Here is a 15,426-nt window from a genome sequence, read left to right on the forward strand (position 1 = left end):
GCTTTTTTGACATGACATTTCTTCATTCTGGCTGGACCTATGTATTTCTAGGTCTACAGCCAGACTGAGGAAGTCAATGGGGCTCCCGTAATTACGGGAGCGTTGCTAGGAGACGTCAGTAAATAGTCACTGTCCAGGGTGCTGAAAGAGTTAAGTGATCGGCAGTAACTGTTTCTGCACCCTGGACAGTGACTACCGATCCCAATATACAGCAACCTGTAAAAAAATAGAAGTTCATACTTACCGAGAACTCCCTGCTTCTGTCTCCAGTCCGGCTTCCCAGGATGACGTTTCAGTCTAAGTGACGGCTGCAGCCAATCACAGGCTGCAGCGGTCACATGGACTGCCGCGTCATCCAGGGAGGTCGGGCTGGATGCCGAAAGAGGGACGCGTCACCAAGACAACGGACGGTAAGTATGAAATTCGTTTACTTTCACTAGGGAAAGTGCTGTCCCTTCTCTCTATCCTGCACTGATAATAGAGAGAAGGGAAGCACTTTTACCGCAGTCCGCAGCAGCTAGTCCGCATCAATTTACTGCACATTTTGGGCAGATCCGCCGCAGAATCTGCAACGCAGATTCTGTGCGGCATTGATGCGGACAGTTGCGGAGGAAATACGCCACGTGGGGGCATGCCCTTATAGAAACTCTGTTGAGTTTTGTAAAACCAGCTTTGAAAAAAAGCGATTTGTGAAATAATCTTCTTCTATCATCCGCCCTCCTACTTCTCTATGTGATAAATAAGGCACACATATTTGGTATCCCCATGCTCAGGAGAAGTGGCAGAATGTGAAAGGAGATTAATTTTGGCTGTGGTCTATACCGTGTGTGAAAAATGCTGGTATAAACTGACGCATTTGCTAAAAAATTGCTAATTTTATTTTGATCCATCTTATTCAAAAAACTTTCAGAAGAAAACTGGACTGTCTAAAAATATGATAAACCCCTTGAAGAAAACCTTGTGGGGTCTACTTGTGTGAATGAAGTCATTTATAGGGTGATTCTAATGTTTCAGCAGCATTACGCCCACCAGAAAACAGTATGCGGCTATAAAATCAAATGCAAAATTCCTGGACCGAAAAGGCCAAAAAGCCTCCTTTTATGCCAAGCCCTGGCACATGCCCGCACAGTGAATAAAGCACACATATTTGGTATCCCCATGCACGGGAGAAGTGGAAGAATGTGAAATGGGATGAATTTTGTCCATGGTCCATTCAATGTGTGAAAAATGCTAACATAAACTGACGCATTTGCTAAAAAAAAGCTGATTTTATTTTGTTCCATCTTATTCAAGAAACTTTCAGAAGAAAACTGGACTTGCTAAAACTATGATAAACCCCTTGAAGGAAACCTTGTGGGGTCTACTTGTGTGAATGAAGTCATTTATGGGGTGTTTCTAATGTTTCAGCAGCATTACACCCCCCAGAAAACAGTATGCGGCTATAAAATCAAATGCAGAATTCCTGGACCGAAAAGGCCAAAAAGCCTCCTTTTATGCCAAGCCCTGGCACATGCCCGCACAGTGAATAAGGCACACATATTTGGTATCCCCATGCACGGGAGAAGTGGAAGAATGTGAAAGGAGATTAATTTTGTCCGTGGTCTATACTGTGTGTGAAAAATGCTGGCATAAACTGACGCAATTGCTAAATTCTTGCATTTTTTTCCAATTTTGCCCACATTAGAGAAAAAAATAAAAATGATACATACTAACAAATGCCACTAAAACAAAGCCCTATCTGTCCTTTAAAAAGAGTGTAAAATTCAAAGATGAACTTTATTCACCTGCTGAGTTATAGTCATCTAAAGAAGCGCATAGCAAAATTGTGACATTTGCTCTGGTCATTTAGCTGTAAAACAGCCTAGTCCCCGGTTAAAGGTTTCAGAATGGTTAGCATTGTTCTTGATGTAGAATAGAAGGATTACCCATCACTGCGCGTGTAAAGTACTGTGCAGTATGTTACAGGATATTTTCCATTCTTCCATGCAGCAATGTAGAATTTAAGACAGACATAAAATTGATAAATGTTTCACACAGAAGCTTCGACAGCATTATTTTTGTACTGTGGATTCTGCGAATACAAATAGTTGTATAGATGAGGGGCTCCTTTGCAAGACTCTACTTACTGAACTTATCATTGAAAGTGCTAGTAATCATTAGGTACGACGCTAGGAGTCGCTGCCCGACAACTGTCCCGTACTGTAATCATGTTTTCGGTTCGGTCCGATACTTGCGGCCGAAATACGTCCGTCAATTACGGACGTAATGACCTCGTGTGAACATACCCTCACAAGAAAGGCAGGAAGATATATTTTTTTCTTTCCCTAAGAATGTGCTTTAATGCTGCAGTCAGCAAAAAAAGAAAAAAAGAAAAAGAAAAAAGGGTGTTAAGATCCCAGTAAGCCGGATCGAAACGTTGCATGCCTGAGGGGTGAATAAACACACCACTTTGGAGTGCTGCCTCAATTCTGCTTGCTGTATGTATGTATATATGTATACACATATACAAACTACCGCTGTCATTTTGAACTTTAGTTCGACACAATAGACCCAATTTCTTAATAAATATATTCGTCAAGAAGACATTTAAAAACTGTGTTAGGCTTTATCCAGACGACCGGGTGTCGAAAAGGAAATTTTACACATCCGATTTGTACTTGTGTGGGACCCATTTTCACGGTTGGCTTATAGACTAGTCTATTGATGGATCCTGGAAACCAGGCAAAAAATAGGACAGGTCCTATTTTATCCCGGGCCATTCACACGGTCTGTTAATAAAACAGCCCCATAGGGATACATTGATTTTAATGCAGCCATGAGACGGCCGTTAAAAAACCCCAAAACGGCCATCATTCAGCTGATTATCCCGGACATGTGAAGAAGGCCTTAGTGAAGAGCTGGGTCTTTAATGGGCAAGACTATTACCTTTAAGACATTGCCTCTATATACATTCATCCCCTTCTCACGGCTGGTTTAATCCCGGTTATGTTGGTAGAATATTTCCCTATAGTAGAAAGACCTTTGGCCAGCATGACTAACATTGAAAGCTGACCGATACACATTTACAGACATTATATCATAATACAGCCCATAACAGTGTATAGTGCTAGCTACAGTTTATATTTAAATAAAAGTTCAGCACGCAATAAACACGATTTGTAATCCTTAAAAAAAAACAAATGTAATTTTTTTTTATCCCTTCCGGCTGGAATTAAGGTCTACAGCACCCTTCACACTTCATTGGCTCTGCATTTTTTTTTTTACATATAAAGAAAATAAAAAAATAAAAAAGTACAAAAAAATAAAAAAAATAAACATACCTTAAAATGATCACAAACAACGTTCAATGTACACTGGAGTAAGAAAACGCTCCCCTGTGCATCTTGCGGTCTATTAATTTCCCCAAAGTCTGCCAGATTAATGCTACTCTGCCAACTTTTCATATCTGCACTGACTTCGTATTTTTAAGATGTGAAATCTATATGGAAAGTGATGCTATAATAAAAATGTAAATGGAGGTGGGACTATAATCTCCATGTTATGCTGGCGGAGACCACCTGGAATGTGAACTATGTATACACATTTTCAATCAAATTAATACAGATAAAAATAAATTGAACTAGCGGTTTTGATAAGAGTCGCCTTCCGGAGCTTAGTATTTGTAAACGGCAAATATCTAATCAAGTAGCGCTGTAGAAATACATTCACATTGTGTATGCACGATTACTTTCCGGCTGTAAATAGAAAAGTGAAGGTTAAACTAACGTACGAAAGCATTGACTTCCCCCTGCACTAGTTCTTAAAATCGGTTTCAATCAAAAGGAAGGATTTGGAAAATGTAATGAAAGAATATATAAATGAAAGACAAGGGGAAAACACTGATGCTAAATACTAATCAAATACAGACCAAAATACTGCTGCGTGAATATGGCCTTAGTTGACATCACTGCGCAAACCTCCAAACTCTTGGTTGGGGGTTGTAAGGAAGCATGCGCTGTATGTAAATCAACGTACTTGGAGAGAGATCAAGTGATCCAAGGCCGGGTTCATACATGGCGTGTTATCGAGCCGTTACGCTGAAATTAAAGTGGACCTGTCACCTGAATATGTAATAGAGTAAGGCCTTATTCACACGACATGGTCCCGACCGAGTCCGAGTGTCAGCCGATAAAATCGGCAGTTTTGCATCCGTTCCGGGCTGGGCATATCTGGACAGTGACATCAGGGGCAACTCCTGAAGTGGAATCCCCATGTGGCCGGTGATTCCACTTCAGGAGAAGCCCCGGTCGTCTGTGTCCATTTATGGACACTGAATGTTACTGGCTTCGCCTGGTGTGGAATCCCCGGTCACCGAGTGTTCGGGGATTCCGCTTGAGGAGTTACCCCTGATGTCACTGTCCATATATGGACAGAGACATCAAGCGCTCTGTCCAGGAGCGGAATCCCCGAACACAAGGGGATTCCGCTCCTTCAGGGAGCTAAAGTGGGGCTAGCACATAGCAGAGCAGGGAGATACCACCCTGGTCTGCTATAGTGGCATAGCTACAGCAGTAGCAGTCGCTGCTAGCGGAACCAGACATGTGAGGTGTCGCCGGGCCAGGGCGCTTTTAAAACAAGCAGGGGAAGGGAGTCAGTGCAACACCCCCTTCCACCTGCTGTACACCTGGGCCCTGCCACACAGTACCCCTGTATACAGCACCTCCACATTGTAGAAACTTACCTCCAGCGTACAGCGATTCGTTCGAATGGCATAAACTCCTGCTCCTCACATGCACTCTGCGCTGTGAGGAGAGAGCGAGCGACGGTAGACATGACCGTCACTCGTGACACATTCCGGTGATGGCCGTGTATTACCCGGCCCCATAGACTTCTATGGGAGCCGGGCGAACGGCCGAAAATAGGGCATGTCCCATTTTTTGACGGCCGGTTTTCCCGGCCCGTCAAAAAAAAATCGGTCGTGTAAATAGCCCCATTAGGGGACTATTGTTCCTGCTGCAGCCGGGTGACAGCCGTTTTATGAACTGCCTTCACCCGGCCGGGAAACCCTGTCGTGTGAATAAGGGTTAACTGTACTTTCCAAAAAACGTTTGACAAGTCATAAAGACTAGGGATGTCACGATACCAGAATTTGGACTTCGATACCGATACTTCGTTTAGTTTTGCGATTTCGATACTTTGCCAACAGTAATAAAAAAAAAAAAAAAGTTCTTCCATTTTCTGATGTGAGGCCATGTTTCTCAGTCATAATGGGTTAATGTGTAAGGTACATGATGGGCTTATTCAGACGAACGGGATATACGTCCGTGCAACGCGCGTGATCGCATGGACCTATATTAGTCTATGGGGCAGTGCAGACAGTTGCGTGATTTTTCCGCAGCGTGAGTCCGCTGCGAAAAAGTCATGACATGTCCGTTCTTTGGGCGTATTTCGCGCATCACGCACAGCACACGGAAGCACTTCCGTGGGACGAGCGTGATTCGCGCAACAGCTGTGAAAAGGATGAATGAAAACAGAAAAGCACCACGTGCTTTTCTGTTTACAAACTTCCAAACGGAGAGTCATAATGATGGCGGATGCGCGAAAAGCATGCAGCCGCGCCTCATATGCTGATGACACACGGAGCTGTCAAGTGCCTTTTTGTGCGCGCAAAACGCACACGCTCGTGTGAATCCGACCTTAATGTGAGGCACATGGAGGTTAAATTCATCACACCTTGTGCCCCACAATAAGTGAAAGAAAGCAGTTTTTATTTTATTTTTTTTACAGCGAACACATCATAAATGATGCAAAAAAATTGTTGTGCAGGTTATTACGGCTGTGCCAATACCGAATATATGCCGATTTTATGTATTGACACTTAAAGTAATGTTAAATAAAAAAAAAAAAATACACATACACCTTTTTTACAATAAACATTAAAATAAGTGTCAATACACTTTTTTAAACTTTAAAGTCATGGCATATATCTATATTACAGTACATTAGCCTGTGTACTGATAGTACACAGGCAGTTGTTAGGACATACCCAAGTATACCCTAACAAAAGGAAATATGGTAGGACAGCCCTGGGGTCCTTCAATGGACCCTGGGCTGTCTGTCCATATATGGTATGTCCCTCAATCGCGGCACAGGAATTCCCTGTGACACGATCAAAGGGGCATCCCCCCCTTCTCATTTTCCCCTGAATGCTGCAGTCCGCTGTGATCGTATCACTCACGGGAATAACGGCGGAGATGAGGTGTCTCTGATCTCCGCCAGCGGGGCTTCGGCTGTGTAATAAAGCCATTGCCCCACTCCTGAGAGGAAGTGCGCGCGCTGTCAGCATGAAAGATGCGGCCGGCGCTGCACTAATGAGCGGCAGTTCAGGCACTGAAGACAGAACATGGGGGTGTTTGCAGTGCGCCCGCGATGTTCTGTTTTCAGTGCCGGCGCTCATTAGTGCAGCGCCGGCCGCATCGCATCATCCTGACCCCGCGCACTTGTGATCAGGACTCAGGAGCGCAGCAATGGCTGTATCACACAACCGCAGCCCCGCTCTCATATATTCATGTGTTACAATACTGAGCTGTGCGGCCGCACAGCTAAGTATCGAAATACATGAAATAGCGGTATCGAACCATTTGGGGATGCACAGTATCGAAACAGTAGCGAAGTGTCGATGCATCGTGCATCCCTAATAAAGACATATCGGAATTTTTGATCAGTGGGGGTCCGGGTGCTGAGTGAGACCGCTACCTTCGCCGAAATGAAGGTGCAGAAGAGCTCAAGTGAGAACCCTGCACCTTTGGCTGTGATCGTGCTCCTTGGTAGGCTGAAGAGGAGTTCTACGTGCGCCTTCTCCAGCCTAACAAGGAGCGCCGATCACGGGATGCAGGGAGCTCAGCTAAACGTTTCAGCGACAGTGAGGTTCTCAGCAACAAGAACCCCCAACGATCAAAACATCTCATATGTTTATGACATAAGTAAGGGAAGCATATTACAGGGAAAAGTCTGCTCTACTATTTGTCCATTTGTGTATTGGTTCAGACAGCACCACATACGTGAAAGGATGGGGTTTTGCACGGATAGGGGCCCTACCCAAATATGAATATAAAAGAGTATCCGGCACACCAATTTTGGAACGAAAGGTATTTTTATTTGGTTTTTAATGCCAGTGGCAGAGTGCAAAGTTTCGGTCTAAGTGACCTTCATCAGGCACTGAGTCGTGCTGGAAAACTGCATAGACGAGCGCTAGCGATGCGGATAGCGGCTGGCCGCTCTGTCATGGCGCTCATGAAGGTCGCTTAGACCGAAACGTCGCACTCTGCCACTGGCATTAAAAACAAAAAAAAATACATTTGTTTTAAAATTGGTGTGCCGGATACGCTTTTATACTACTATTTGTCCAAATGCCACAAAAAAAAATAATATTCTGCTGTTTGGCTAATAGAGCCTAAGGGTATGTTCACACAGCTTGTTTTCAGATGTTTTTCGGGCCATAAACAGCCAAAAAAAACAAAACAGAAAAAGAACGTTTTTTTTTTACACGGCCGTTTTGAAAAAACGGTGCGTAAAGAGACACCCCGTAAAAAGAAGCGCATGTCGCTTCTTGAGACGTTTTTAGAGCTGTTTTTTCATTGACTATTGATAAAAGGCCGTAAAAAACGCAGTGAAAAACGCGAGTTGCTAAATAAACGACTGAAAATCGGGAGCCGTTTTCACTTGAAAACAGCTCCGTATTATCAGACGTTTTTTAGTAAGCGTATAAACATACCCTTATAGTTAGGAGTCTGCTGTGTTCATGAGGGAAGTCCTCCCCCCACCCCCCTTACCTGCGGTGTATCTTCCTGTATACACGGCGGCCAGTCACAGATGAGAGCGCTCCCCTCATGAATGTCGTTTTCTATAGGAACAGTTATTCAAAAATAATCCTAGAACAATATCTTTAACTAAAACTGTAATTGTAGCAAAACCTCAACAAAGTACTAATGTACAAAGTACTAATACGCAATTTTGTTGTAGTTTTCGTTCAGTAGTCGTGGTGCAGCTATGAACACCATGTGTGAACCTGGCCTAAAGGAGTGGCCAAGCTGGTCAGATGACCAACATCAGCAAATCAGCTGAAGGGATTCAGTTTTACAAGCTTACGCCCCCCTAAACCTGTAACGGGCAGAAGTGGGTGCTCAGTAGGGTACATGGCACCCACTGGCTTAATGCCATCTGATAAATGCCCGAGTTCAGAGATTACTGTCGTTCTGAAGACGACTGGGGCCTTAAAGAGGCTCTGTCACCACATTATAAGTGCCCTATATTGTACATGATGTTATCTGCGCTGTAATGTAGATAACAACAGTGTTTTTTTATTTAGAAAAACGATCATTTTTGATGGAGTTATGACCTATTTTAGATTTATGCTAATGAGTTTCTCAATGGACAACTGGGCGTGTTTTACTATATGACCAAGTGGGCCTTGTGGAGAGGAGTGTATGACGCTGACCAATCAGTGTCATACACTTCTGTCCATTCATTTATACAGCACATAGCAATATAGTTATATCGCTATGTGCAACCACATACACAAACACTAACATTACTGCAGTGTCCTGATAATGAATATACATTACCTCCAGCCAGGACATGATGTGTATTCAGAGTCCTGACACTTCTCTGCACGTCTCTGTGATTTACAGCACAGCAGGCGTAGTCTCACGAGATTACGCTGTAAACTGTAATTTACAGCGAGATCTCGCTGTGCTGTGTTGTAAATCACAGAGACGTGCAGAGAAGTGGCCAGGATTCTAAATACACATCATGTCCTGGCTGGAGGTAATGTATATTCATTGTCAGGACACTGCAGTAACGTTATAGTGTGTGTATGTGGCTGCACATAGAGATATAGCTACATCGCTATGTGAAGAGTAAATGAATGGAGAGAAGTGTATGACACTGCTTGGTCACTGATTGGTCAGCGTCATACGCTTCTCTCCACAAGGCCCACTTGGTCATATAGTAAAACACGCCCAGTTGTCTATTAAGAAACTCATTAGCATAAATGGGACATGTTGAATTTTTGGAAAATAAAAAATACATACTTTAAAAAAGAACAAAAAAAAACTCATTAGTATAAAGCTAATATAGGTCACAACTCCGTCAAAAATGATAGTTTTTGTAAATAAAAAACACTGCTGTTCTCTACATTACAGCGCCGATCACATCATGTACAAGATAGGGCACTTATAATGTGGTGACAGAGCCTCTTTAAAGAGAAGACAGCAAACATTTTAATATAGGAGAGACCCTCCTTAGGATTTCCTATATGAAGAGGCCACTCACCTCTGCAGTTTCTACTCCGACTTTCTCGGAATCGTAGATAAGGGACACGGATCTATTGCTGCTGTCCACTGTGGACTGCGCCCTCCTCATCACTTCTTGCTGTAGAGATCTCTGCCTGTCAGCTGGGGATTCAGAAGGGCCCTCCTCATTGTTCCACTTAACAGGCTTGAAGTCATCATCTTCATCCTCATCAAAAGGGTTATAGCTTCTGGACATGATGAATCTACACTATGGAAGAAGACAGTCAATCACGTGACACAACGTCTATAAGAGACACCCAAGCAGCGCAGCACACATATACATAAATGACGTTGCAGATCAATAGAACATTCATCTTACCAGTAACCAGCACGGGAATAAGAGCCTACAACACCACGGAGACCAGCCCCCTGCTGCTCACCTGACTCTTTAGCTCATTTCCGCTACTTCCGCCCAATTGCTGACGTCACTAAATTCCCTAGCACCGGCTTCCGCCCTCACTGCTCTACTATAAAGTGATCTATATCCCTAATAAGGACATTAAACCGATTCTGACAATCAATGGCGCCGCTTTCGTTTATTGTTGTAGATTTTACCACTGTATATTAGTGAATATTTAGACATAGATACCGGAAGTAGCCTTTCTGCAGTCCTAGCAATGTCGCACCAGTGCTAGATGCCATAGTAACGAGGGACGGTCGCTTTTTTCCACTTCTTCTTTAGTGGTCACGTGATCTGGTCGTGTTGAGTGTTGGCGTCATCTGACGGCTCCGGGAGGAACATGGCGGCCAAGGGGGGCTGCAGTAGCTCCCGGGGGTTTTATTTTAACACCGTGCTGTCCCTTGCCCGCTCCCTGGCAGTGCAGAGACCGGCGGCCTTTGAGAAGGTGAGCCGGGGCCGCGCATTGGTGAAGCGTTTGGTCGATGTTGAGGGTACACGTAGCATCATTGGGGAGGAATCACCCGGGGCAGAGTAGTAGTCCTAATGATGGCAGACTTGTGTGTGATTGACATTTGGAGGGTGTCGTTAACCCTTTATTTGCTGTGCTTGTTTTGTCAGATTGGGATGAGGGAAGCTATGTGCCTGTCACTAGGAGACGATTCATTTCGGTTCACTGAGTGTACGTTTTCATTGTTTGCCAGTGAGATTTATCTGCTAGACGTAAAGCTTTGGCCATGATCAGATCAACTGTCAGATTTCGGATGCTTTTACGTTCGGCTATAATACTGATCGTAAGAACAATCGTCCTGTTATTTTTTCCAAAAATCTAATTCGCAACCAGTGCAAACCCTGTACAGACATTGAGTGAGCAATGATTGCTTAGAGATTTCAGCTCTGAAGCCTGCAGAATTGTGAACGCAGTACAGGATATAGGGGAACCGTGATGGATAAGCAATGCAGTTTACTTACAGCGTTGCTCTACGTTTTGTATAAATATTTGTGTGTGTGTATATGTCTATGTAAAATGGTGTACAATTGTGAATGGCCACCCTAAATGCGACCACTGTAGGAACATGCAGGTCTCATGAAGTTTTTGAGCTGTGAAACCGCGTTCTATCAATTTGGAATCCATCATTATGTCGTTGAATATACATCAGAATATCAGTCCGCACATCTTTGACTACCTTAAAGGGGTTTTGTAATTTTGCTATTTTCTTGCAATTTTATCATACAGCACATCACAGCGTAATCTCGTTGTAACCTGTCATCTACAGCATAATCTCGCGAGATTACGCTACCTCTGCTGTAACTACCACAGACAGAGTAACGAAGTGCAGAGATTGTGAATAGACATCCCGTGGAATGTCTATTCACTGTCTAAACACTTCAGTATTGTTAATGTGTAAGTATAAGACAGCACATAAGGATCTAACAGGATACCTATGCGCTGTGTATATGAATGGAGAGGAGTGCATGATGCTGATTGGTCAGCATCATACACTCCCCTGTACAACGCCCACTTGGTCTAAAGTAAAAATACGCCCACTTGAGCATTAAGCAACTTATTAGCATAAATCTAAAATCGCTAATAAAGTGGTTAAAACAGATCGTTTTAGTAAATAAAAAGCGTTACTGACACCTACATTATAGCGCCCATCTCCTTATATAGGCGATAGGGCACTTATAATGTGGTGACAGTCTCTTTAAGGACCGCCACTGCTGCTTATGCTATATGACCTTATAGAAAAGTCTATGGATGTGCCGGCTTCATAGACTTCAATGTCTGTGAGGATCCTATACAACCTGCTAAATGACTGTCTCCATACAGGGGGTTCCCCGCAAACCCAGATAGTGAAAGTACAGAACCCCTATAAATGACTGTACCGCTATTTGGAAGGTGGCACTTTTTAACTTTTTTTTAAACATTTTGTTGATAAAATAGTTTTTTTTTTGTGTTATATTTGTAAACAAAACATTTTTTTTCTTGCTTTTACGGTATAATTATAACGGTTTATAAATTCTGATATAGCCGTGGCCATGTTCGATATGTAATTTTCCCCAAAAACTGCTCACACTACTGAATAGGATACTTTAAAGGGGTTGCCTACTATAGAAAACCCATTTTATATACCTTTTATTAGGGAATTGTGAGGAGTTATTACAGGGGAACCTCTATTTAGGATCCTCATCTCTTGGCCATTGGGACACTTTGTGATCCGCTTATTGTTCAGGGTCCCTTCTAACAAATAGGGATTGTCCACAGTGGACAACCCCTTTTAAGGGGCATTCAGATGCGCTGTTCTGTCTAGGGCCGTGCATATGACCGTCTTTCCTAGTGGTTTTTGGAATCCCTGTGTCATGCTCCGCCCCCTCATGCTAGGCACTAGACATAAACAATGTATCACTTTTGCCTGCATTGTTCCTCTAAAGGGATTCTAAAACTCCATATGTATAACTTATACAAAGTACAGATGACTAGAATGTGATACTTGTCTCCAATTCCTTCCATGGCAGTGGGGCGCAATGCTGAGCACAGAGATATTTTGTAGCATTTCTGTCCTGGAAACTGTTGCTATATTAGAATATCTGGACTAGTGCAGGATTAAAACAATGAATTTGCTATTGATGTTTTATGGGGTATTTAAATACATAAAAGTGTGCATGGGAATTCCCCAAATAAGTCCAGTTAACGCAGAGATTTTTGGCGCTGATTTTGACATGGAAACCGCGTCGGAATCCGTGTCAAAAAAACGTTAGAAATCGCCCCCATTCGTTTTGATGGGTGGCAGAGGCATTTATTTTTTCCCGGCAGCTTTTGGCCGCTCGTGAGAAAAAAAGCGCCATGTTCTTTCTTGCTCCGTGACCTCTCATTAAAAAAAACCTGCGGCGCTCGTTTGAGTGTTTTACGCTGGGTTTTTTGCCCGTGATCCTTGCATTAGCTTCACTGGCCGCGGGCATAAAACGCTGTGACAAAACGTGGAAAAATACATGCAGGCAGTTCAAAAATCTGCCTCAAAATTCCTGAAGGAATTCTGAGGCAGATTTTTTCTGCCTGTAAAAAAAAAACCTCTGTGTGAACAGGGCCTAATAGTTAGCAATGTCTGTTATACAATGTATTTGCCGTCTGCAAAGCGTTCCTGCTCTGTAGCAGTTAACGGTTATAAAATACTGCCAGGTTTGAGACGTGATGTGCAAACAAGTGTGCCCTGTCTCTGCCCTTACCCATCTTATCTTATTAAAAAGGAATTCAGTCCTTGCCTTAATAAAACATTATCTAATAGGCGGAGACGGGTTATGTAAAGCGCCTGGAATATAATATTTGTAGTTCTACATCTTCCGTTATTTGAAGTGACTGCAATATTTTCTTCTAGTTAGATTGTCAACACTTGGAATTTTCTCTAAGGAATTCCACTGGGAGCTTAATCCGATTATTAGGTCAATAGAGCCAAAAAATGTACAGCTTTCTGACTGTTTTTGACGCTTTTGACTAAGCAAGGCCTCATAATCCTGCCCTGCCCTGCAGATACAAACACTAGCTTGCCACCTAAGGGTATATTCACACGGCGTCGTCCAATACGCCTGAAATTACGGAGCTGTTTTCAGGCGAAAACAGCTCCTGAATTTCAGACATAATTGCTCGTACTCGCGTTTTTTGCGGCGTCAATTGCGGACGTAATTGGAGCTCTTTTTCAATGGAGTCAATGAAAAAACGGCTCCAATTACGTCTCAAGAAGTGACATGCACTTCTTTGACGCGGGCGTGTGCACAGAACATCGTAACCCCATTGATTTCAATGGGCAGATGTTTGGAGCCGTATTTTTGGCCTTAATTCGAGGCGTAAAACGCCCAAATTACATCCGTAAATAGGGCGTGTGAACATACCCTAACCGGTCCCTTTAAAATATATATAAAGTTTGGTTTGATTATTGTATCGCTTTTAGTAAGCGCTCAATAATATGTAGTTCATAAAAGTGTAAATGTTTTTGTTGTAAGGGTATGTTCACACGGCCTATTTTCGGCTGTTTTTCGCCCGAAACAGCCGAAAAATCGGAAGCAGAACGCCTCCAAACATCTGCCCATTGATTTCGATGAGAAAAACTCCGTTCTGTTCTTTCGGGCCCTTTTTTTTTATGCGGCCGTTTTGAAAACGGGCACGTAAAAAAAAGGCAGCGAAAAAGTACAGGTCGCTTCTTGGGCCGTTTTTGGAGCCGTTTTTCATTGACTCTATTGAAAACCGCTCCAAAAATGGCCGTAAAAAAAGCAGCGAAAATCGCGAGTGGCTTAAAAAACGTCTGAAAATCAGGAGCTGTTTTCCCTTGAGAACAGCTCCGTATTTTCAGACGTTTTTAGTCTAGCATGTGAACATACCCTTACAGTTATGTATACCAAAAACCCCGAAGTGTTTGACATATTAACGTTCTCCAATAAAAAGTTGTTTTTCTTTGCTATCAGTTTTTATTTTGTAAATTCCCTCAGGCCTTATTCACATGACAGGGATTATCGGACAAGTGACAAATGTTTTTTTTGAACGAAAAAACAGCTCCTGAATTTCAGACGTTTTTGCAAGTACTCGTGTTTTTCGGGGCGTCCATTACGGACGTAATTGGAACTGTTTTTCAATGGAGTCAATGAAAAACTGCTCCAAAAAAGTGACATGCACTTCTTTGACACGGGCGTATTTTTACGTGCCGTATTTTGACAGCGACACATAAAATGACACCTCGTCTGAACAGAACATCGTAAAACCCATCGCTAGCAATGGGCAGATGTTTGCCGACGTATTGGAGCCGTCTTTTCAGGCGTAATTAGAGGCGTAAAACGCCCGAATTACATCTGAAAATAGGCCGCATAAACATACCCTGACAGTGAGAACGGCCCGGGAACAAATAGGACATGTCATATTTTTGCCACTTTTTCCGGGTACCTCAATAGACTCAAGTCTATGAGGGATCTGTGAAAACGGATCCCGCACAAGTGCAAATCGGTTGTGAAAAACAGCCGTTTTACACACGGCCCATTTGACACCCGGTCGTGTGAATAAGGTCTTATTTACACGAACATGTGCGTTTTGCGTGCGTTGCTGTTCCATGTGTCATCAGTGTTTGGTGCGTGTCTGCGTAATTTTCGCGCGTATGGCATCATTATGTCACTCGGTTTTGACGTTTACAAAATGAAATAGGTGGTTTTCTTTTTCCCCTCATTTCTTGAGCAACTGTTGCATGAATCGCGCACAGCACACGGAAGTGCGTCCGTGTGATGTCCGTGATTTTCACGCACCCATTAACTTCAATGGGTGCGTGATGCGCAAAAAACGCTCAAGTATAGGACATGTCGTGAGTTTCACGCAGCGGACACACGCTGCGTGAAAAACACGGAATGTCATTCACTTGCATAGGTCCGTGCAACGTGCGTGATTTTACGCTCGTGTGAATAAAGCCTAAGGCTCCATTTACACGACCATAGAATCGCCCGTAATTACAGAGCGTTTACTGAAATCTGTCTTTTCAGCGCTGATCACCGGGAGAGAGTGGTGCTTCATTATTCACTTGGCGATGCTGAACACCAGGACAGAGAGCAGTGCTGCATTGTGTGCTTGCCAAGTGTTCAGCAGCGACAATCCTAAGGGCGAGCGCTGCCAAGCGTGTCGTGTTGCGCCGCTCTCACTGTGTTCAACACCACCAAGGACCCAACGGC

The 15,426-nt window shown here is 43.3% G+C and overlaps 2 protein-coding genes across 4 annotated transcripts in view; one reads left to right on the top strand and one right to left on the bottom strand.

Annotated features, from left to right (window-relative positions):
• The window catches only part of SNAP29 (synaptosome associated protein 29), a 32,173-nt gene extending 22,436 nt beyond the window's left edge, over positions 1-9,737 (bottom strand). The window contains exons 1-2 of one of the 3 annotated variants that reach the window (XM_075832305.1): positions 9,713-9,737; positions 9,313-9,535 (exon numbers count right to left, since the gene is read on the bottom strand). In XM_075832305.1, coding sequence (XP_075688420.1) covers positions 9,313-9,528 — 216 coding nt within the window. In that variant the 5' untranslated portion in view covers positions 9,529-9,535; positions 9,713-9,737. Of the gene's footprint in view, positions 1-9,312; positions 9,541-9,651 lie in introns of all 3 variants that reach the window. The other 2 variants (XM_075832290.1, XM_075832298.1) reach the window with 2 other exon arrangements.
• Positions 9,738-9,855: 118 nt separating this feature from the next.
• The window catches only part of PI4KA (phosphatidylinositol 4-kinase alpha), a 139,357-nt gene continuing 133,786 nt past the window's right edge, over positions 9,856-15,426 (top strand). Inside the window, exon 1 of the mRNA XM_075832282.1 lies at positions 9,856-10,177. Coding sequence (XP_075688397.1) covers positions 10,073-10,177 — 105 coding nt within the window. The 5' untranslated portion in view covers positions 9,856-10,072. The remainder of the gene's footprint in view (positions 10,178-15,426) is intronic.

This window comes from Rhinoderma darwinii, chromosome 1, assembly GCF_050947455.1.
Source record: "Rhinoderma darwinii isolate aRhiDar2 chromosome 1, aRhiDar2.hap1, whole genome shotgun sequence".
Lineage (NCBI taxonomy): Eukaryota > Metazoa > Chordata > Amphibia > Anura > Rhinodermatidae > Rhinoderma > Rhinoderma darwinii.